The sequence below is a fragment of the Dipodomys merriami genome, unplaced genomic scaffold, assembly GCF_024711535.1.
Source record: "Dipodomys merriami isolate MVZ:Mamm:240054 unplaced genomic scaffold, mDipMer1.0.p SCAF_5, whole genome shotgun sequence".
Classification (NCBI taxonomy): domain Eukaryota; kingdom Metazoa; phylum Chordata; class Mammalia; order Rodentia; family Heteromyidae; genus Dipodomys; species Dipodomys merriami.
The window spans coordinates 74822270-74845646 of record NW_027206068.1 but is presented as its reverse complement, the minus strand read 5'-3'; the positions used below and the strand labels follow the sequence as shown (position 1 = coordinate 74845646).

The 23377-nt window shown below is 50.7% G+C and overlaps 1 protein-coding gene across 1 annotated transcript; it reads right to left on the bottom strand.

Annotated features, from left to right (window-relative positions):
- Window positions 1-1268: 1268 nt before the first annotated feature.
- Znf862 (zinc finger protein 862) lies at window positions 1269-23012 on the bottom strand. The gene is made up of 8 exons (XM_069997028.1): window positions 22894-23012; window positions 19352-19463; window positions 18193-18890; window positions 16683-16857; window positions 9505-9609; window positions 6635-8752; window positions 4448-5305; window positions 1269-2485 (listed from the first exon to the last, which is right to left on the bottom strand). The coding sequence occupies exons 1-7, from the start codon at window positions 22915-22917 to the stop codon at window positions 5202-5204; spliced, it is 3336 nt and encodes a 1111-aa protein (XP_069853129.1). The 5' UTR covers window positions 22918-23012; the 3' UTR covers window positions 1269-2485; window positions 4448-5201.
- Between the last annotated feature and the right edge of the window lie 365 nt (window positions 23013-23377).

Here is a 23377-nt window from a genome sequence, read left to right as displayed (position 1 = left end):
TAGTTGTAGATTGCTAACTTTGAGCAAACGGAGTCCAGGACAGCACTGAGGCCCAGAGTTCAAGCCCCAGAACCAGAAAAAGGAAGGAAGAAAGGGAGGGAGGGAGGGAGGAAGGAAGGGAGCGAGGGAGGGAGGGAGAGATGGGGGAGGGAGGGGGGGAGAGAGAGGGAGAGAGAGAGAGAGAGAGAGAGAGAGGGAGAGAGAGAGAGAGGAGAAAAAGACCTATTTCCTAGCATTTTGTTTCAGGTTTGTTTGGCTGGAACCAGAGCCATTGTTCAGATTAGGTGCTGGTAACTTCTACTCTCTGTTCCTTTTCTGGTCTGTGTCATTTCTTGCCTATCCTGGTGTCCATCTGGTTGTCTGGCCACCATCTGTTTGGCATTTCTGTGACTGCCTGTAGTCTGGGAGATCAAAGGTATGAACTGGCACTCCAACCAGAGCAGCCTTAGCTGTGCCCCCAGTTCCTACTGCTCCTCCAACATGACTTAATGATGGGGCACTTGAGCTGGGTGCTTCATTTCCAAGGGTAAACTGTCCACACAGTTCAGCAGTTCATTTTTATTTCATAGAGCTTTGTTTTTGGTGAGAAGTGTCTTAGAAGCTAAGGTAATGCGTTCGTTTTGCAGGCGATCAAACAGGCTGAGTGTTGAAGCAACTTGTCTGAGGCCACCCAGTTCATGATTAAGAGAACAGGAACCCAAGGCCTGATCAACCCCCTCTCCCGTGGGGACCTCAGCTTGACACTGGCTCCACTCAGTACACTGCTGTGGCCTTGGGGGCGCACTGACCTGTTTCCATGGAAACTCCCAGAGAGAAGGATGCTGATGCTGGTGACACGATGTTTAAGCTTTTCATAGATTCAGGAACCCATAAACTCCTACAAAAGACAGAAGTGGGAACAATGAGAGGAGGTCTTTAAAATGTCCCTGAAGGGGCTGGGAAGGTGGCTCTGTGGTAGAGCGCTTGCCTCACGCACATGAGGTCCTGGGTTCCATTCTCAGCACCACATAAGCAGAAAAAGCCACAAGTGGTGCTGTGGCTTGAGTGGTAGAGCACTCCTCCAGAGTCCAAGCCCCATGACTGAAAAAAAAAAAAAGGTAAAATGTCCCTGAAACTTCCCTGTGTGGAAGAACGGGAGCTCCAGGCATGTCCTAATATGCCCTGTCCACGGGGCATGTGTTGGGGGTGGGGCTACCACTCTGGGTGTCTGTGGGTAAGGCCTCATGACATTTAGGGATATAACCATGAACTTCTCTTCTCACCAGAGAGCAGGTGGTGCCAGCTGAGGAGTAGAGGAATGTACTGGAATGAGAAGGAATGACGGGGAGCCCCAGGAGTAAGGCTGTGGGCCTCTTGCTTGCTGTGGAGCTGGGGCTTTTCTGGCTGTCAAGGTCAAGACCTAGCCTGGAGCAGGGCGGCCTCTGTCACTGGTGTTTTCCCCAAGCCTCTGGAAGTGGGAAAACATGACACTTGTTTTACTCAGTTCCTACACTTCTGAAGTGATCTAGAAGCAACTCCAATCCTCCCATGTGTTTCTGGAGTGCTCTTAAAAGTATAAGTGGAGTATAAGTTACTCCACTGTCCTGCCCAATAAAGTGAGCCCAGGCATTTCACTGCGGTGTGCAAATCAGGCTTCCGACACACGGAGCCTCATTCACATGTGCGTGATTAGGATGAGCAAGGTTGTTTTCCCACAGCGCGCACTGTTGCCAAAGTACTGCGGCAGCATCTTCTAGAACTCCTGCGCCAGGCTCCTCACAATCACCAAGCACTCCTACTTTTTCTTTCTTTTCTTCCTTCCTTTCTTCCTTCTTTCCTTCCTTCCTTCTTTCCTTCCTTCCTTCCTTCCTTCCTGTCTCTCTCTCTGTCTCTTTCTTTCTCTTTCTTTTCTTTGACCATCATGGGGCTTGAACTCAGGGCCTGGGCGCTGTCTCTGAGCTCTTTTGCTCAAGGCTAGCACTCTACCACAGCAGCAATTCTGGTTTTCTGGTGGTTCATTAGAGGTAAGAGTCTCACAGACTTTGCAGCCTGTGCTGGTTTCGAACTGCAGTCCTAGATCTCAGCCTCCTAAGTAGCTAGAATTACAGGCATGAGCCACCAGTACCAGGCCCCTACTTTCTCTCTTGCTGGCAAAACAACTCAGCTCACTCCAGGCCAGGGAGAAACAATCCAGACAGCAATAAGGTACACACTGTCCCCTCTAGCCAGGCTATCCCATCTGGCTTTTGCTGGCTCCTGATTCTTGCTTAGGGACTTACGGGACAGACAGACACATATGTGGAAATAAGCTTTTATTCAGATAGCAAAAGGTTGGGAACCAAACATGTTTTTTTAAAGCTTCGTTTGCACATTGTTGAAACCAGAAGCAGCCCAGATGTTCCTGGCCAGCCACCACGGGTTTCTTCACTCCAAGGATGAGGACACATGACAGAACTGGTGGCCTCTGCCCTGTCCTGGTCCACACGTAGCACCCTAGAAATTTGCCCTTTGTAGGACAGAGAGGCCAAGTCTGGAGTTGGTCACACTGCAGTGTTGGGCAGGACAGGGGCTAGGTGCTCTTGTGCCCTCAGCTTTTAAGGCTCTAGAAAGTAAAGTGCAGGTACAATGCTGGTTACCTGGAATTTCAGCCCCACTGGGCGTCAGTCATTGGGGAAGGGGGATAAGTGCCAGATACATATATCGAGGTGCTGTCAAGATTACTGGTAGGGCTAGGATCTGTAGTGCACACCTGTAATCCCAGCATGTGGGAGGAGCATGAGTTCCAGGCCAGCCTGGAAAACAGTGAGTTTCTGTCTCAAACAAACAACAAAGTAATTTAGGTAGAGAAGGAGGTGGAGACAATAGCCAGGCTCAAAGAAAAGTGCTTCCTCCCCTCCTCCCATAGGGTCCTCCAGCCTCTTTTCTTTCTTTCTTTTTTTTTTTGTCAGTCATGGGGCTTGAACTCTGAGCCTGGGTGCTGTCCCTCAGCTCTTCAGCTCAAGGCTAGCACTCTACCACTTGAGCCATAGCGCCACTTCTGGTTTTCTGAGTGGTTAATTGGAGATGAGAGTTTCACGGCTTTCCTGCCCAGGCTGGCTTTGAACTGTGATCCTCAGATCTCAGCCTCCTGCATAGCTAGGATTACAAGTGTGAGCCACCAGCGCCAGGCTCAGCTTATTTTCTTGAGAGGCAAAAATAGGAATGTCTCCCAGGAGGCCCTGAAGTCTGGAACGCTGCTCTGGGGTCTGAAACGCAAGCAGCTCACAGAACAAAGGCTGGGTGACGGGGCTCTCATGTAAATGTGCTCACACGTCCACCCCAGGGCACCTACCAAGCAAGACCATCCTCATCTTCCTCGTTCTTTTCCTGGAGCTGGCCAAGGGGCATGGGTGCACACCTGTGCCTCTGGAGAAACCGGGGTAGGGCAAACGCAGGGTAAAAATCACGTGCAGTTGCCCTGCTTTAAGGACTAACTTTGTCTCCATGGACAAAATGTGGAGTTAAAGAGTGGCTATGCCCCGCAGGTGGGGCCTCGGCTCCCAGGCCAGTCACAGCAGCCCCCTGCCCGGCCCGCATGCGTGGCGCTGCTGAGAGGGAGGGAGGAAGCCACGGAGACGCATTGCTGGGAAAGCACCTCAGTCTGGAGTGTGACCTGACAAGTCCTTCAACTCCATAGAAACTTCCAGAGGGACGGAGACCCTTGCTTCATGTGGGCCAGTGCCTGGGCCATGCGCCCTTTAGCCCTCGGCCCGTGGGGCAGAGGGGAGGCCTCTCCTTAGGACGGAGGCGGAGGAGGGAAGGCCTTTCTGATGTGAGCGGGGAAGGGCAGGTCTGTAGTTAGGTTCCATACGTGTGGCGGGCGGGAGGCTGGGCACAATGAGGCGTCGGGCGCTGCTGGAGTAAGTGGACAGGACGCTGGTCGGGCGCCGAGCCTGGCGCTTGCAGCACCGAACCAGGGGCATGCCTGCAGGCTGGCAGCACTCAACCCAACAGGGCGAGCCCTGAAGGAGAGTACTTCACTCAGGTGGAAGGGGACAGGTGGAAGTGGGGGGCGGTAGTGAGAAAGCGCAGCCCGAGTCCAGCGTGGGGGATGTGCTTGCACGTGTCTGGGATGGGACACAGGTGGCAGTCTGGGCAAAGTCCCCAGGGCAGCCTGCAGAGAGTAAGCAAGCACAGCTGTCCTGAGGGCAGTATCTGAGAGGGGGCCTCTGCTGGCAGCAGGACTGGGGCAGCAACAGTCACGCCTGTCCCTTAAGGATGAGAACAGAGGTGAAGACCCCGGGCCTGCTCTCAAGGAGTACAAGGCTCTGCTCTGCTAGTGCTATGGTGGACCGGGAGCCAGCAGGCACTTGGATTCTCTGCTGCTGTATGCAGAGGGAAACTGAGGCATGGAAAAGGAAGGCTTCACCATGGGCAGACCACTGCCTGCCGCAGAGCTGGGTTGGACCCCAAGCCCCCCAACTCCAACCTGGGTCCTGCAGCCTCTTTGGGAAAATGGCTCGGCATGGTGGTGGTGAAGTGCAAGGGCTCCGGCAGGGGCGGCCAGGCTCTTCCAGGGCAGGCACTGTCTCGTGGTCCGGGCTTCTCTGGTGCTCTGTGCAAAGGCTTTCTGTCTGTTTTCTCCTGAAGGCAGTGCTGATGGAGGCAGAGAAATTCACCAGACCCATTTCCCACAGTCAAAAGTTCCCTGGCTTCTGCCATGGGAGCTGGGGTCAGCCATCTGCAATGGCCGCTCCTGGAGTTCCTCCAAGCCAGGGTCCCCAAGGTGACTTCCCCTGTAGGCCACCTCCCCAGCATGCTGCCACAGGTGAGGAGGGTTCCTGAGCTCTCCCCAGCCTCCACCAACTGTCTCCCCACTTCGGGGAAGTTCTGTCATAAGTGCAAGTGTGGCGACAACTTGCTCATGGCAGGACTCTTTCTTGGAGCACCTTAAAAGGAGACTTGAGATAACCACCTTCCCAGGTTACTTTTGTGCTAGTGGGTATTGCTGAGCTTAAAGAGGCCCCCGGGTGACAGGTGCTGTCTCCTGCCTTGTCCCTCATTGTCTCAGCCTGCATCCCGGGCTTATGGGATACCCCAAACAAGACAGCTAGCATCTCCCCATGACCACAGGGACACGGCCATGTGGGGTTCCCCAAAGGCTTCTTCAGGCCACCTCTCCTCAGGACCCTGGTGGACCCCTGGGCTGGTAGGGGGCAAGTCTTAGATGCTGAGTATGACCTTCAGAACGCCCACGGCTCCCCAGGTGGTGTCATGAGTGTCTTCTGGGTCACAGATTTCTCTGAGCAGAGTGCTCCCACCACCTCCTCCTTCCTGAGCTCTGTGCCTGCACAGGAGGAAAGAGAATGACAAGTAGATGAAGCAAAGGGTGAGTACCTCCCCACGGCCAGTGTGGTCCTTGGGGCTGTGTGCTGCCGACAGCTGTCCCCTGCAGCCTTGGCTTTACGCAGTCCCAGGAAACATCTGGCAATGTCTGGCCTAGTCGGGCGCTGGTGGCTCACATCTGTAATCCTAGCTACTCAGCTAGCTGAGATCTGAAGATCACAATTCAAAGCCAGCCCAGGTAGCAAAATCCATGAGACTCTTTTTTTTTTTTTTTTTTTGTCCAGTCGTGGGGCCTGAACTCTGGGCCTGGGCGCTGTCCCTCAGCTCTTCAGCTCAAGGCTAGCGCTCTACCATTTGAGCCACAGCGCCACTTCCAGCTTTTTTCTTTTTGCTTATGTGGTGCTGAGGAATTGAACCCAGGGTCTCAGGCATGCAAGGCAAGCACTCTACCACTGAGCCACCTTCCCAGCCCCCATCCATGAGACTCTTATCTCCAATACCACCAGAAAACCGGAAATGGTGCTGCAGCTCAAGTGGTAGAGTGCTCACCTTGAGCGGAAGAGCGCAGGGACAGCACTCAGGCCCAGAGTTCAAGCCCCACAACTGACAAAGTGTGTGTGTGTGGGGAGGGGGGTAGGAAGACATAAATGGCTCTGTCCTTGCTGAGTAAACAAGAGGCAGCTGCAGAACCCCCAGTGACTGCTGAAGAGGGGTTTCTTGTTGAAGTCCATCACTGATTACCCTTGGGCCTGTCAGCAATGCCAGCCCTGGCTCCTATGCTTCATGGGATTTCCTGCCTGTCACCTCCCTTCCAGGTCACTCTGACTCTGACTCATGCTGTGAAAAGCCCTGCAGGGGGCAGAGTGGCCCAGACTGGGTCCCCCCCCTGCTTCCCACCTGGTGTGATGCCCTGGTATGATGCCCCAGTGTGGCCCTCCTGCCCTCTTGCCTCATTTCTGGCAGTGGCCATCACGTCAGAACGACTGGCTCTGCTGGCCAGGCTGCTCTGAGCATTCCAAGTGTGTTAACTCGCTGGCAGAGGAAAGTGGCAGCACCAGACCTTGCCTTGTGCCACAGCTAGTTGGGCAGCAGAGCGAGACGTGGAACTAGGGCAGGCTCCTGAACTGCACACTCTCCATACTCGGCCTGCCGCCCTGATCTGCACCTGCTCTCTCTAGCCACATGCTCCTTCAGCGGAGTACCGTGTCTCCAGCACACGTGCCTTGGCACCCTGCAGCAGCTCCACTCACCTCTGGCTCAGCATGGGACTGGGCAGCTATGGCTTCCTGCTTTATAGCCCACATCGAGAGAACTGGGCCCATGGACTCACCTGCCCGGGAGCGGGCTGGCAGCTGGGTGCAGGCGTAGACATGGCTGAAGCGCCGGCCCGAGGAGGTCAGGTACCAGCGCTGGATGGCAGGCTGGGGGTCGTACTCTGTCACCGCCACTCCGTTCACTGCCGTCATCATAAGCATGTTGAGTACCTCGTTGGAGAGTTTGGTTCTTTCATTGGTCCTGATCCTGTGCATGGCTCTGAAGCCCCGCTCACAGCAGGAATTGGAGATGGGCACGCAGATCACCACGGCCATGAGCTTGCTCAGCAAGGGGAAACGCTGCTGCTGGGCCAGGGTGTTCTTACACAGCATGGAGAATGGGAGATTCTGAGCAGAGACCTTCAGGTCCAGCCACTCCTCCCGCAGCGCTTCCTCACTGTAGCCTGTGGGTAGGGAGCGATCGAAATACCTGGCAAGGCTGAGAATGTTATCATTCCCGAAGTGGGCCAGGTCAGCGCCACCTGGCCAGGCCATAGTGTCAAACACCTCCATGTGCTTGAGTGGCGGGGGGCGGGCTGTGTCAAACCTGTGCCGGAGGTACTCCAAGCCAGTCAGGATTGTCCTCTCCCTATCCTCCTGGAACCGCTGCTCTGCCATTTCCATCCTGGCCAGCAAGATGCCATGGAGCTGCCCATCCTGGAAGCTGGCATTGAACTCTTCCTCTGCGGGCCCCATCCCGTGCCGGAGGGTCTCCAGGGCTACATAGGCATGCCCCAGCGTGGAGTTCACCTCTGTGATCAGCACCATGTCTTTCTGGCACACCTCAGACAGAGCTCTAAAGATGCTCAGGAAGTCCAGAAGGAAGTGGCAGAACTTGATGAAATGGAAGCCCTTCACCAGCCTCAGTATGCCCTTGGCCCTCTGCCCAACTGGGCCCCCCGCATCAGCCACACTCTGGAGGTGCCTAGCCAGCGTGGGCCAGCTCACAATGAGCGCGTTCAGTGTGTGCCTCTTGCTGGCCACCCATCTGACAGCGTTCAAGTCCTTCAGACGGACGATTTCCTGCTCCAGGGGAGCCGCGCCGTCCCGCAGCTCACTCAGCCTCTTGTTGGAGGACTGATAGAACTTGAAGATGGTTCGCAGGTGCCGGTCACATTTCCTTACCAGGTCGATGTTCCCACAAGCGTCCACCACAGCCAGGTGCAGCTGGTGGGCCACGCAGTGGACGGGCAGCAGCTGGGGGATGAGCTCCTGGAACTTCTCCACGAGGCCTCCCTTGCTGCTCAGCATGGTGGAGCCATCGGTGCCCAGGCCCACCACCCAGCCAGGCTTCCGGAAAGGGATGTCCAGCTCGTCCAGGGCAGCAATGATGGTCTCAAAGTACCCGTCCACTGTCTCACTGTAGAGGGGGGCCAGGGTGATGTATGACTCCTTCACCTCCATCTGCTTGAAGTAGCGAATGTAAATCCCCACACAGGCCTGGTCCGACGAGTCCGTGCAGCTGTCTAGCAGCACGCTCACGCATAGGGAGCTCCGGAGTTCGCTGAGGATCTCCTTCCTCAGCGTCTCGGAGATGTATCTGATGAACTGAGTGCATGCGGTACGGTTTCGGTACTTGCCTAAGATCACGGTGCCGGTGCTCTGCAGAAGCTGCAGGACCTTCTCAAAGTCATTCAGGGGCCTGGAGTGGTAGGCGATGGAGTAGGCGGCGTTGAAGAAGTGCTCCATGTTGGCCATGAGGTCGCTGGAGATCTCTGGAGCGAGAGCGGCATGAGGGCTGCCGCCGTCTTGGCTTTCCACGGTGTTGATGCAGAGCTGGTGGGCCTTGCTGACTTCGTGGTATTTTAAAGTCTCCACTTTGAAAGGCCCAGTATAACCCTGGACTAACCGCGATGATTTGTCGTGGACACTAGGTCGTTCTTTGCAGACTGAGCAGAACAGCTTGGTCTCTTGGGGGTCAATGACTAGCCAGGGGAACTGCTCAAACCATGCCCTCTGGATGGAACGAGGTCTGTAAGTCCTGCTGACTTTCTGAGGTCTGCCCTCGTCTACTTCATGCATACTAAGAGGGCAGCAGGAAGGCCATGTCTCCATGGGAAGAGCTGGAAGCGGTGCAGATTCTGCAGCTGAGACCTGGGTGCCTGCCTTGCTTACGGTCATTGCCTTCTTTTTCACTTTGGAGAACATGAAATGGCGCTGAGTTTTGCTGTCCCAAGTTCCACAGGCTTCTGCCAGTTCAATACTACGTTCAGTGAGTGCTGCAGGTGAAGACGCCCCACCCACTCGGGAAGTACAGAAGAGGTTATTGGTGATCTACTTAAACCTTTCTCCATCACTTTTTGAAACCCATTCTGGCTTCCCCAGAGTGCTGGCAGATACTAGTGGCTTCTTTAGCTGCCTTCCCAGCCCCATCTCCCCAGCTACGCAGGAATCAGATACTAATAAGCTTAACCACTCCCAAATACAGATGTCATTAGATAAAACAGGAGGCTTTAAACCTTTAAGAAACCAGGTTAAACATCTGTTTCCTAACAGCCTCCTAAAGAAGGCATAGACAGAAGGAAACACAGAGCTTCTGTGTACTAGGCTATGAACTGAGATGTGCAAAGCAGAGATTCACGCAGACTGTAGAGCGGCCGGTGCAGGGACTGCACAGGAGGAAGAGACAGGATCGCCTCTCAGCCCCGCAGCAGCCTCCCCGCTGTGGATCCCACTTACCTCCTCTCATCAGCTCCACCATGGCTCCCTTCGCACTCCAGCTCATTCAGGGACCTCATTTTTCCCATCATGTGTTTCCCAGACCAGTCTTGGGTAGATTAAATTTCTTATTTATCTTTGTCTACCCAAAGCCCAGTGAATAACTGGTCCAAGATGAGCATGGCTAAATCAATGTCACATGACCTTTAGAACTTTGTGTCTGACTCACCTGGGGGGTGGCCTTTCCCTGACTTTAGCTGGTTTGGGTCCTTGATCCAGGGCGTAGCTCTCCGTTCCAGTTTTGAGATCAAGTCTGGCTTGGCAGCAGCAGGCCCTAGCACAGAAATGAAGTAATGCTGCTATCACTGCTGTGGACTGGCAGTCACATGCCCGCCTCGAGCTAGATCCGGCCCTGTGATTTGCAGGGATGGCTGGGGTTGGCCTTGGCAGTCAGGTCATCACAGCAGGCTGAGCGCACACCTATCCAGATGAGCCATACCCATGCAGGATGCCAGCAAGGAGGTCAGGGACGGAGGAGGCCCTGACAGGGGTGGATCATTTCTGTAGCTCCATCAGTCAGCCAAGGGGGCTAGGAACCAGAGAGATGCAGCCACAAGAGGAAGAAGGAAACAAGAGGAAACACAAAGTCAGGGATGAAAAGGAAAGAAGTGGAAGCCACTGTCCCATGCATGCGCCCCCGGCTTGGCCAGCCTTTGTGCAAGTGGCTATCGGCACAGGCTTGCCAAAGAGTGCTTAACGTGACCTTGAAAATACCTACCACCTACCATGAGCCCTGAACTCTGATTAAAGGGGCCTTTGGAGTAAGCATTGCCCTTTACTTAAAATATGGCTATTATTCAGGGATATACACATAAACTACTTCCTTTAAGATAAAATTCATTACTACCTCTTTATATGCCTTAATGTGTAGGTAAAGGTGTATACAGACTTTTTCTTTCTTTCTTTTATTTTTGTCAGTTGTGGGTCTTGAACTCTGGGTGCTGTCCCTCAGCTCTTCAGCTCAAGGCCAGCACTCTACCACTTGAGCCATAGAACCACTTCTGGTTTTCTGGCAGTTCACTGGAGATAAGCGTCTCATGGACGTTCCTGCCCAGGCTAGCTTTGAACTGTGATCCTCACATCTCTGCCTCCTGAGTAGCTAGGATTACAGGCATGAGCCACTGGCTGAGATGTAAGGATCGCCATTCAAAGCCAGCTGGGGCAGGAAAGTCCAAGAGACTCAACTCCAATTAAGAACCAGAAAACTGGAAGTGGTGCTGTGGCTTAACATGGTAGAGCACTAGCCTTGAGCAAAAAGTTCAGGGACAGTGCCCAGGCCCTGAGTTTAAGCCCCACAATGGAAGAAAAGGTGTGGGGGGGGGGGGAGGGGGGAACTATCACCTACATCCTTCCGAACTGCATTGTAGAGATACATTTAGAAAGAGAATAACTCTTTTCCTTGCCTGTGAAGAAGGCATCAAAGAGATGAAATGGAAGAAAGTTAAGTATTAGAGTTTTTGGAGAAGGTGGCCAAGTAGATTTTGAGCCCTTCCCCTACTATAGGAAAGGTGGTTTCTTATCCTGTAACCATAAACCTGATGAGAACAGTATCCTGAGCCATGTTCTCTGGGGCTGTGAGGCTGACAGCACGTGTCCCAGCAAAGGATATGCATGTGTTTTTCATGATGTAGGCCTGAGCCAATGCAAGGAAGGGAAGAGGCTGGAGCTGTCCTGAAGGGACTCTGCTCACAGCTGTCACTTGGTGTGACTCCCCCATGGAGGATCCTACAACAGGGGCAGAGGCAATGAGGGCATTCATCCAAGACACTGAGGGGACAGCATGTGAGAGGTCCCAGTGGTGACGAAGGGGGTGGACCCCCACAGCACCCACTCATGAGCGAATGAAGAATTTGCCTTAAACAGACACCACTAGTAATTGCTGATGTCTGACACAGGTTAAGACTTCTCTTGTACCTTTGCTATTCACCCATCCATCACCCTGTCTTTCCCCAATGTGTCAATCCTGGAAGCAGTTGGTGGGCAGAGAATCCCTCTCTTCCCTCTGCCTGGCTTCAGATTCCAGAGCTAAAGCAGATGGAGCTAAGGTCAAGTTCTGGCATTAAATGAAGTCTAGGTATTTTACTGTTACACAGGCCTGAACGTTTGTTCTCAAGGGTGTAGGTAGAACAGAAGCCCAGCCTGATGAAGGGTGAGTGTCACCCTTGGGAGTGACACACAGGACATCACTGCAGTGATCACTTGCAGGTGACAAAGGGTAGTCACCCAGGTGGCTTTGGGAAGCCCTAAAGCTGGATGCATTCTCCATTTGGTAGGGAATCCAGAGTCAAAGCACAGGCCTACTCCATACACTGTTGCCTAAGGCTGGAGGGTCACAGAAAAAGGACTAGCTAGCTGAGCCAATGACCAAAAAGAAAACCAGGCCCTTAGTTCCACGGCTACAAGGACCCAGATTCTACCACCAACTTAAACAGGCTCCCAGCCATCCCTTCCCAAGGCCTCCAGGTAAGAGTCCAATCTCCTCCCAGCCCCAGCCCTACATCCCAATTTTGGCTCTGAAGCAGAAAAGGCAGCCAAGCCTACGTGGACTTCTGACCTACAGGCTTCCTGCCCTCGCTGGCTTTGAACCATGATCTTTAGATCTCAGCCTCCTGAGTAGCCAGGATGACAGATATGAGACAACAAATTAGTTTGTGGGACTTTTTATATAATAACAGAAAACAAGTATGTTCTATACACATAAGTAAGTGATCAAAACTCAAAAATTTACCATTGATATAAATACTATAATCACAACCTACAACTAAATTTCTTCAATTTGTTCCTAAATGTTTTTTATCTCTATCTCTGTATTTTTAAGCCAACAGCAGCTAGGTTATCCTTTAAATTCAATATGCAATAGTTAGCTGTGTTCTTGTAAATCAGAAGATCTAACTCTGAAGAATCTGGTTCTGGGCATTTTGCTCATGGCCTGGAGGCCATTCTGTTATCTGTGGATGGCTAGAAAAAGAGTCCTGTCCTAGGCTGACCCAGAAATGAGCAGGGAGAGCCCCAGCACCAGAGTGCACCAGAGTTAAGGGGACGGAAGCTATTTGCTCTGTGCTTCTGCTAAAGTCATTACTTCTGGTAAAACATGTAATATATTATTTAGAAATAAGAAGTCAGCCGGGCGCTGGTGGCTCACACCTGTAATCCTAGCTACTCAGGAGGCTGAGATCTGAGGATCGCAGTTCAAAGCCAGCCCGGGCAGGAGAGACCGTGAGACTCCTATCTCCAATAAACCACCAGAAAACCGGAAGTGGCGCTGTAGCTCAAGTGGTAGAGCGCTCGCCTTGAGCTGAAGAGCTGAGGGACAGCGCCCAGGCCCAGAGTTCAAGCCCCACGACCGACAAAAAAAAAAGAAATAAGAAGTCAGCCAGGTGCCGGTGGTTCACGCCTGTAATCCTAGCTACTCAGGAGGCTGAGATCTGAGGATCACGGTTCAAAGCCAGCCTGGGCAAGAAAGTCTAAGAAACTCTTATCTCCAATAAACCACTCGAAAACCGGAAGTGGCGCTGTGACTCAAGCAGTAGAGCTCTGGCCTTGAGCTGAAGAGCTGAGGGACAGTGCCCAGGCCCAGAGTTCAAGCCCCACGACTGCAAAAAACAAAAACAACCAACTATTTTTCAAAGAATAATTAAAAACAAATGGAATGTTCTCAAATCAGTTTGCCTGAGATTATATTCTCTTTGGGAACTGGCCACCTTCTGGTCCCAGGAGGATGGTACCCTGATCAAACCTTTTCAAAGCTACCACAACCACACCACCACCTCCTTCTCCTTCTCTTCCTTCTCCTCCTCCTCCTCTTTCTCCTTCTCCTCCTCCTCCTCCTCCTCTTCTTCTCCTCCTCCTCTTCTTCTCTTCCTTCTCCTTCCTTCCTTCCTTCCTCCCTCCCCTCCCCTCCCTCCTTCCCTCCCTTCCTCCCTCCCTTCCTCCCTCCCTCTCTCTCTCTCTCTCTCTCTCTCTCTCTCTCTCTCTCTCTTTCTTTCTTTCGGTGCAGGTCCTGGGGAATTAAACTTGGGGCCTGGGCACTATCCCTGAACTTTTCCCCTCAAGGCTAGTATTCTACCACAGCTCTTCTTCACCTTTTTTGGGGTGATACGTGGAGATAAGATTCTCATGGGCTTTCCTGCCCTGGCTTTGAATTATGATCCTCAGATCTCAGCCTCTTGAGTAGCTAGGATTACAGGTTTAAGCCACTGGCACCTGGCAAAACCTCTTCTTTTTTGTTTCCTTCAGAACAGGTGACATAAAAAGGGATTTGAAAGCAGTCTTTTTTGTGCCTTAGCAATGGAAAGGGACTGAGGGGACATAACCACAGCAAGTGCACACATGCACATGCACACACACACACACACAGAGGCTAATAACCACATTCCATAAACATCCACAGAAACGGCTTGGCTTACAATTAGCTCCTACCTCCACCCGCCCCCCCCCCCCCCAGGCACAGTCACATGACCCATGCAGAAGCAGACCTCTGGATGTCTTCTGCCTGATCCTAGCTCTCCTGCTCATGTCCTTGTGGCTTCCCATAAGGTGCCCTGCCCACTTACCATATGACAACACCTTTCCTAATAAAAAACAGAGGTACCCATACCATCACTGATGTTTCTGTTATTGACCAATACTAGTTTGTTAACAGTAGAATATACATGAGATTTCTAGGGAAATCTTAGTTTATAGGGAAAACAAGAGACCTCATCAAATATAGTTGATGTCTGAAACCAGAGTTTAAAAATGGAAATAAAACAAAGCTCTACAGAATGATAGGCATAACAGTCCTAAATAAATCAACATTAAAGAGATAACAAGGGCTGGGAAGGTGGCTCAGAGTTAGAGTGCTTGCCTTGCAGGCATGAGGAACTGGGTTTGATTCCTCAGTACAACATAAGCAGAAAAAGCTGGAAGTGGCGCTGTGGCCCAAGTGGTAGAGTGTTAGCCTTGAGCTGAAGAGCTGAGGGACAGTGCCCAGGCCCAGAGTCAGGCCCCACAATTGACAAAAAAAAAAAAAAAGATATAACAAAAATTAAGACAGGTGCTGATGACTCCTTTCTGTAATCCTAGCTACTGAGGAGGCTGAGATCTAGAGGACCATACTTGAAAGCCATCCTGAGCAGAAAAAGCTGCAAGACTCCATCTTCAAATCATTAGCAAAAAGCTGGGCTGGAGACATATAACAAGTGGTAAAAGACAAGTCAAACAAATATGAGGTCCATGGGCTAGGAGGGTGGCTCAGTGGTAGAGCACTTGCCTTGCATGCATGAGGCCCTGGATTCGAGTCCTCAGCACCACATAAGCAAAAAGCAAAAAGCTGGAAGTGGCACTGTGGCTCAAGTGGTAGAGCGCTAGCCTTGAGCTGAAGAGCTGAAGGACAGCGCCCAGGCTCAGAGTTCAGGCCCCACAACTGGACAAAAAAACAAAAACAAAAAACAAATATGAGGCCCTGAGTTCACACACACACACACACACACACACACACACACACACACACACATACAGAAATATACATCTGTTAAGACGCTTCAGTCTATGCCATTCAATTGCTAAATGGATAGAAATTAATATTAAATTCAACTGCATCAAGTTGAAATAGTCTACTTAAAGAAACAGGTTCAATAAGCCAGGCACTGGTGGCTCACGCCTATAATCCTAGCTACTCAGGAGGTTGAGATCTGATGATCACGGTTTGAAACTGACCTGGGCAGGAAAAGCTGTCCAATAAAACTACTCAGAAAAAGCCAAAATGGCACTGTGGCTCAAGCAGTAGAGCACTAGCCTTGAGCAAAACAATCTCAGTGACAGCACCCAGTTCCTGAGTTCAAGCCCCAGGACTGAAAAAAAATAATGTGTACAAGGTATACTAGGTTTTATCCACAGAACTGCAAAACACAAAAACCAGGATCAATAATTATAAAACCTAAAATAAATGTTTTCAGTTCTAATTCTGTCTTTTCAGTTGTAAACAATTATAGGAAAATAAGCTGGATGTTCTCAAATGGTAAGAACACAAGTATGATGTCCACAAAGACCCACGGCCGGCTGAGCCTTGCCACATAACCTGATGAGCCCATGCGGCCAGTCTCGTTTCCCCATCCAGTTCTCAGTGAGGCCGGAGAGCCAACCATGACCGACATGGAATTGTGACTGCCAGAACAAACCTTTCAAGTCAGACTGCAGACTAAAAGAGACAGGAAGGAGGGAAAGACTCATTTCTAAAAATAAATTTTTTTTTGGTCGGTCATGGGGCTTGAACTCTGGGCCTGGGCACTGTCTCAGCTCTTAGCTCAAGGCTAGCTCTCTACCACTGAGCCACAACGCCACTTCCAGTTCTCTGGTGGTTTACTGGAGATAAGAGTCTCACGGACTTTCTTGCCCAGGTTGGCTTTGAACCACGATCCTCAGATCTCAGCCTCCTGAGTAGCTAGGATGACAGGCATGAGCCACCAGTGCCCGGTTCTAAAAATAAATCTTATACTTATTATTTAATCTCAACACTGTTAGTATTGAGCTTGATTCTAAAAGACAGAGAGTTTAATTAGTAATTAACATACACAAAGTTTTTTTTGAGTCTAGTGAATCCTCAATAGACACGATATTAAAGGTCAGCTTAGACATTCAACAGCTAAATAACTAGGATCTTCTGAAAAGTGAGATTACTATTTAGTTCCTGCTGCTGAAAGTGAAGGACAAAGTGAAGGGGCCAGAGTAAAGAATGAGAACCATTGCAGAGAGGATACAAAAGCCACTACCGCCCTCAGAGTCTCTGAAGCCCAGGCCTAGTGACACCAGTGTCCGAAGTTGCCACCCTGCGCTTGCACCTGGGCAAGACAGAGGATCCTCAGCACCAAAGTGTGCAAAACTCCCTGAGAGGCCCGTTAACCTCCATGCCATGCTCAAGCTGCTCCAGTTCTCCATTGAGCTGCCCTTCCTCCTCCTTAGAAACAGTTCCTCTCTGCCAACCACAGGCCCCTCCCTCCCCCATTTGACAGAATCAAGAGTTCAGTTCCAGGGCTCTCCTATGTAACTCCTATAGTCTGAAAGTTCCTCACGCCAATGCCTGCCTCTTCCACACACCTACCAGCCTTCTGAAGCCAGACCTCCACTCTTCCTGCATTTGTAGGTATTCGGTAAATGTCGGGTGCAGGATGGACAGACAGGTGGACAAGAAGAAGGATGAGGAGACAGTAAAGTACAGTATCTCAAAGCAGGGAGTGTTCTGGGGACAGACAGCAGGATCACTCTGCCATGACAAGAAGGCAGAAATGGGAAGGCGTTGAGCGCCACAGCTGCTCCTGTGGGGTCCTCAGTCAAATGATGGCGGCATATGAAAGGCTGGGGAAGCTTTACCCAGAGAAGCCAAGAGCTCATAGTTCATCAGCATCACATCTCTGTACAGGCACTTCTGCCGCTTGTCCATCAGGCCCCACTCCTCCTGGGTGAAATACACAGCCACGTCCTCAAACACCACTGGGAGTTCTGCCTCCACCACCATAGCCTCTGGAGACCTCTCCTCAGGAGGTTCCTGCAACAGAGAGCAGCGTCACTCAGCCCACACTGCAAGCCAGACACCCCACATGGCTTCCCATGGCCTTCGAAGATCCTTTATTCCAGGGAAGCCCACAGAGACTTAGATGCACTCAGAGGAATTTATCCTCACTGAGAGTCAAAGAATCATTCAGGAGGCAGAGATCAGGAGGAAAGCAATTTGAAGCCAGTCCAGGCAAAGCTAGTTAAGACTATATATATATATATTATTTTTGGGGGGGGGGGTCCGGTAGTGGGGCCTGAACTCTGGGTCTGGGCACTGTCCCTCAGCTCTTCAGCTCAAGGCTAGCGCTCTACCATTTGAGCCACAGTGCCACTTCTGGCTTTTTTCTTTTTGCTTATGTGGTGCTGAGGACTCGAACCCAGGGCCTCATGCATGCAAGACAAGCACTCTACCACCGAGCCACCTTCCCAGCCCAAGTCTGTATTTCAAACAGTAGCTCATCTCCCTCATCCCAGCAATACCACAGGAAACATAAGTAGCAAGACTGTGGTCTAGGCTGACAAAGTGTTAAGACCCTATTTGAAAAATAACTAACAGCAAAAAGCCAGGGGAAGGCATGGCTCAAGTGATAGAATGCCTGCCGAGCAAGTGCACAAGGCCTTGTGCTTGTTTGGCTGGTACTCTACCATTTGAGCCACCCCTTCAGTCCTGCCTTCCACTCAATATTTTGGAGACCGAGCCTGGAAGGAGTTTTCTGCCTTGGCGGGCCCTGAACCACAGTCCTCCAGATCTCAGCCTCCTGAGTGGCTAGAATTATAAGCATGAGACACTTGAGCCAAACTTAAAATTAAAAATTTTTCAATACTGTTTATTAATTCAATTAATGGTCCCTATATGACCAGGAATTATTTCTTGAGTTCTGTGGTTGTTTTAGATTCTGGGTAAAGATGATCGTTCTTAGTGGCGCTGTAGCTCAAGTGGTAGAGCGCTCGCCTTGAGCTGAAGAGCTGAGGGACAAGCGTCCAGGCCCAGAGTTCAAGCCCCACAACCGCAAAAAAAAAACAAAAAAAACAAAACAAAACAAAAAAACAAGATGATCGTTCTTTATATATCAGAAATTCAAATGTTCTGTCCCACTAATAATACTCTGTAACCTTTAAAAAATGGAGATATGCTGGGGGAGTGGTCTTAAATAAGATACTGTCTGCCACACACAGTTCATCAGAAGCATGTGAGCTCATGAAGACACTACAGTGTTAACACCTGGCTATTGCTGTTATTCCTTTTGCATCTTCATCACGCAAGATGCGCTATTCCCAATATACACTCCCTCTCATTAAGATGCAGCCATCGTAAACATACTACTACCTGGCTGCAGGGTTCAACAGCATCATTACATAAAAGGTTGGCATCTGAGGAGCTGTGGATGCCAGTGGTGACTTCTTTTTGCCTCAAATCTGACAGGCAATCTTGATGCAATGAAGGGAGGGCTCCACACCGTCCAGTTTCCTCTGGTTCAGCTCTTGAGCTTGGCAGGAGCTCACTCATACTACCTAAGTCTCCTAGAGACCCTGAAGGGAAGAACACAGGATAATCCGCAGAGAAGAAGTGCTTGGAGTTGGTCAGGATATCTGCAGATCTATCTCTGATGCTCTGAAACCGGGCTGCCCAGATGGGGTCCCTGGTAGCCAAAGCATTGACACAGAACATGTGGGCATTGCTTTTGGCATGGTACTTCAGCGTCTCCACCTTGAATGGTCCTGTATAGCCTTCTATTAGCCTTGACCGTTTGTCCCTGACTGATGGGTATTCTCGACAAGCAGAGCAAAACAGAGCTGTCTGTTCCTCGTTCATGATCAGCCAGGGAAACTGTGCAAACCAGGACTTCTGGATAGAGCGGGGCTTCACGGGTTTCTTGCTTCCTCCCCTCCAGACTCCCTGGATGATGCCACTCTCTGCCCTGATGGAGGCCAGGCAGGCTTCCTTCTGAGGTGGCAGGGACTGGCCACTCTCCCTGGAAGGTCCCCGCACATCCATTTCCTCCATGCAGCCCATCTGGTTTTTCCCTTTAAAAGAGAGAGACAATTTATGGAATTTGCTTTGAAATCCTATGGTCAGAGCCACTGCAACTCACAGCCAAAGGCAGTCAGGATCCACAGGTGGAGCTGGGACAATGAGACCAGACTTGCAACGCTGCAAATCTGGTGATCTTTCCACTGCTGTTTACTTCTATTTATTTCCTCCATGGTCCTGAGGCTCCACAGATTCCCCAGGCTCTGACATTGTGTGGTAAGAAGAAGGCATGCAAGGGACAGATTTTAAGGTCACTCCTTGGCATGCTTGACCAATTTAAGGGGAGAAGGACTATTCCACTGTATACAATTATGCAAGCTATGGGATTGAAGAGATGGGCAGTGTTGCCTAGAAAAATGGTAGGATTCCAGAACATTCCCTAGCATGACCTGGCCCAGAAAAGGTTGGAGAAGATGATCTAGACTGACATGCAGGAGACATACAGGATCTATACCTAGGGGTGCCATCAGCTTATCAGAATCGCAGAGGCCCTTTGGCTGCTGACTCAGCAGCATCCATTCCTCCTGGAGCAAGTACACTGTGATGTCATCAAACGTCACAGGAGTCTGGAAGGAAAATAACACCTGTGAGCATCAACTTCAGGATCATCTGAGGGAGCCTCTGCTGAGAATTTACCAGGTTGAGGCAGAGAGGAAAAGGTATTATCTCATCACACAGATCATCTGTGTGATGAGATAATGTAATTACTCCATGTCTTGAAAATCACAGTGAGAATGAGATCCATTCTTCTAGGATGTGCCATCCACCAAAATAAGTCACAAGGAATGTTACAACTGGGGAAATTTTATCTTTTCCTGTATGTTCTTCACCTGGCTTCTCCCCAACCCCACTCCCCAACCAGTGGCTCAGCAGCAATGTATGGCACTTGAAACAGGATGAATCTTCACTTGGGGAGATGTAGCAGATGTCCAGAAACAGTTACAACTGGGTTTACAACTGGGTGCTGATGGCTTTAGAGCTGGAATCAACATCCCATCTGGCTTCTAAAGAGATTAAAATAAGTCAGGGCTGGGGTTATAATTCAGGCAGAAAAGTCCACTAGACTCTTAGCTCCAAAAATAGTCAACAAAAAGCAAGGCTAGAGGCTTGACTCAAATGGCAGAGCACCGGCCAAGCCAGCCAACTAAGTTTGAGACAATTACTGTTAATACTTAGCATGTCACCTCCAAGTATTTTGTTATGAATCTACAAAATGCACAGCTTTAAGAACAAAAATGGAATTGTATTACAACATGTATGCTTTAGTAACTATCTGTAATTAGTCTTCTAAAGCCCAGTGTGATTAGTTTTCCAAAAGCTACTGAAAAATGGGCTCCATTAAAAGGAGGCATATACCGACAGGAATGGGGACACATAAAGACAGCAGAACTAAGTGGGGAGGAGGGGATGTGAACCAAGATGCCGTTGAAGGCAGGTTCCAGGATGAATGCTGGACCTGCGGGCCATCTGTTTCACTGGTGCAGGTTAAAGCACTCTTAGCCAAGGCAGAGAAGGGTTCCTGTCCACACCTTTTCTCAAGCCAACAAGGGAATGGGTCTTTCACTTTAGGTGCATAATGCACGAGGTGTGGCCAGGACTGAATTGGGATGACACAGAAGTATCTTTTCAGATCTACCTGACAGCCCTGTCTTAAACATCATAAAAGCCTTCAGATTCAAGTGATTACAACATAAAGAAAACACACTCTGCTTGAATAAAAGGAATCCCTTCCATAGTAGAGTGCTAGGAGTATTTCTGGAAGTTCTCTGTGCTAACATCCAAATTCCCTGTATTTGAAAGTCAGCCTTTTCTGTCTTGTCCACCTGAAATCTTCGCTCTGCTGCTCAGCAGAGCAGTAATTATCTTTGAAGCACTGTCCAAATGTCACACTTTAAATCCCAGGCTGTTTATTTCCTCTAGTTCCTTAGAGGTTAGGCAGCCATCAGGAACCTACTTCCCAGTCCACCTCTTTCTTAAAGATTTCTTAACTGCATTGCTTTCCTGAGCTAGGAAGTATGGATTTCTATCCTAGTGCCTGGCACTTGAGAACTGTACACTGGTAGCTTTTTTTTTTTCTAGTCCTGGGGTTTGCACTCAGGGCCTTGGCACTGCCCCTGAGCTTCTTTTGCTCAAGACTAGCACTTTACCACTTGGGCCACAGTGCCACTACCAACTTTTTCTGTTTATGTCATACTGAGGAATTGAAGCTGGGCTTCAAGCATGCTAGATCACACTCTGCCACTAAGCCACATTCCCAGCCCGATAGCTTATTTTTTTCACCATTACCACCCCTCTCTCGACTGCCATGGTATATAGAAAGAATTTCATAGGCATTCAACTCCTTGTTTCATTTGACAGACATTTATTATTTAAGTGTTTATTATTTAAGTTTTGGTGATACAAAGAAAAACAGATTTAAAATCAACAAGATTAAATTCTTATAACATAGTAACAGACAACTATGATACATAAATACAGAAACAGAATAATGATGTTTAACATAGGGCTTGGCGTGCTTTAGTTCACTTTAGGTTCTGTTGAGCTTTATTGTCTTGGTCCAGAAAGCATGTCACTGTAGGTTGGGGAAGGAGGGGAGGATGGAAAGAGGGCTTAAAACAAGAAGTAACTACTTTGGGAGCTGGAGGCCTTCCTAGGAAAAACTACAGCACTAAAATATCCCCTCTTATCCTTTTTTCTCCGGTGGATGGATGGCCTATTCCAGTCTGGTCCAAGTTATTGAAGAGCTTGGGGACAGCACTCAATGCAAACTGCAGAGCACAAGTGCTTATTCAGTGAACATCTTTTTTTAATGAATAGACTCAAGCTCTTAAAAATATTGGGGAATCTCCTCCGTACCAAAATGAGAAATAAGCCTGGAGAATTGGCTCCAAGAACTGGGTGCCAGTGGCTCATGCCTGTAATCCTTCCTAACTCAGGAGGCTGAGGCTCTGAGGACCACGGTTTGAAACCAGCCCCAGCAGGAAAGTCTGAGACTCATATCGCTAATTAACCACCTAAAGCAATTGGTAGAGTGCCAGCCTCAAGCAAAAAAAAGATAAGGGACAGGTCCTGAGTTTTAAAAGACAAAAATAAATAAATAATTGGCTATAAGAGCTGGGGATTTATTTCACTAGATAGAGCACTTGCCTAGCAGACACAGGCCCCATCCACACCAAAGGACTACCTACAAGTACATCCAGAAGGTTCTCCAGCTAGATCTCCAAGGGGCTGTGTCCTAGTCAGTATCCACACACAATCACGCTGGTCTTTGCTGACAATGCCTTGGAACTCTAGCCATCCTGTCACACCATCTTAACTACTCCCAAGCACTTTCCCTCCACCTAATCTTCCAACTCACATCCTCTTCTTGCCCAAAGCCTCAAGGAAACTTGTGGAATACTTCCAAGCAATGCCCAGATGCCTCCATGGAACAGATAGCCTTGAAGAGGGCAAAAGCTAGAGGTCTCACACCTGTAACCCTAGCTCCTCAGCAGGCGGAGATCTGAAAATCCTGTTCAAAGTCAACAGAAGAGTCTGAGAGACTTCTCCCCAATCAACCACCCCAAAGCCCAAAGTGGAGGTGTGGCTCAAGTGCTAAAGCACCAGCCTTAAGCGAGAGAATAAGGCCACGAGTTGAAACCCCAGTACTGGCACAACAAAAGAGAGAGAAAAGTGGGCAGGAACTATGTCTGATGCTGCTTCTTTTCAGCCCTCTCTGGGTTAGGTGAATTTGGGCGGGCCGGGATCCCACCAGGCCTCCCAGTCCCCACCCGCCATACTTCGGAAGGAGCCGGATCTCCCCAGAGCCCCCCCGGTGGGCGGGGCCGCGGGAGCGCGCAGGCGCCGCCGGGGCGCGGGGCAGGCGGGCACAGGCGCTTCCCCGCCAGGCGGTCGCCGCTGCGGGCCCCGCGCCCATCCGGCCCGCCCACCGCGCCGGGGCCCCGGTCCGGGCTCCGCCGGAAGGGAGTGGGGGTCCCCCGGCCCTTCCAGTCCTACCTTCCCCGACTCCCCCGGCTCCATGGCCCCGCTTTCGCGGCCCGTGCGGACCCCGCCACTGCCGCCAGGCCGCCCCTTCCCCCCGGGGCCTGGCCTGAGGATGCCGCCGCGACCCACGTGGGGACCCGGGCTCCGGGAGTGAGGCGCCCCGGCGGGGAGGAAGCGAGCCCGGGAACTCGGCGCTCCCACGTCAGCGAGCGGGCGCGCTCCGGGAGGCGCCGAGCGGGGACCAGGGTCGTGCGAGGGAACTGCTTTACGGCTGCCGCCTCACCACGGGAAGTGTTGTGCGGCCTGGGTGAGGGGCTCTCGAAGCTCCTATTGGCTCCCTGAATGCGAGGTTCTGATTGGTTGCAGAGCAGCTCGCTCTTCGTGATTGGACGTTGAGCAGTTCACGTTCTCGGCTTTCTGCATCTTTCCCGCGTGGTTACTAGGCAACATCCTGGGGGCGTTCTCCCGACTTGACAGAAAGAGCTGCAGATGCTAA

Coding starts and splice junctions, on each gene's coding strand:
- Znf862 (XM_069997028.1), bottom strand. CDS start 22,917: ATGGAGCCGGGGGAGTCGGGGAAG. Junction 18,891..19,351: donor TAAGCTGATGGCACCCCTAG/GTATAGATCCTG, acceptor TCTCTTTTAAAG/GGAAAAACCAGATGGGCTGC. Junction 9,610..16,682: donor TGAGCTCTTGGCTTCTCTGG/GTAAAGCTTCCC, acceptor TTTCTGTGCTAG/GGCCTGCTGCTGCCAAGCCA.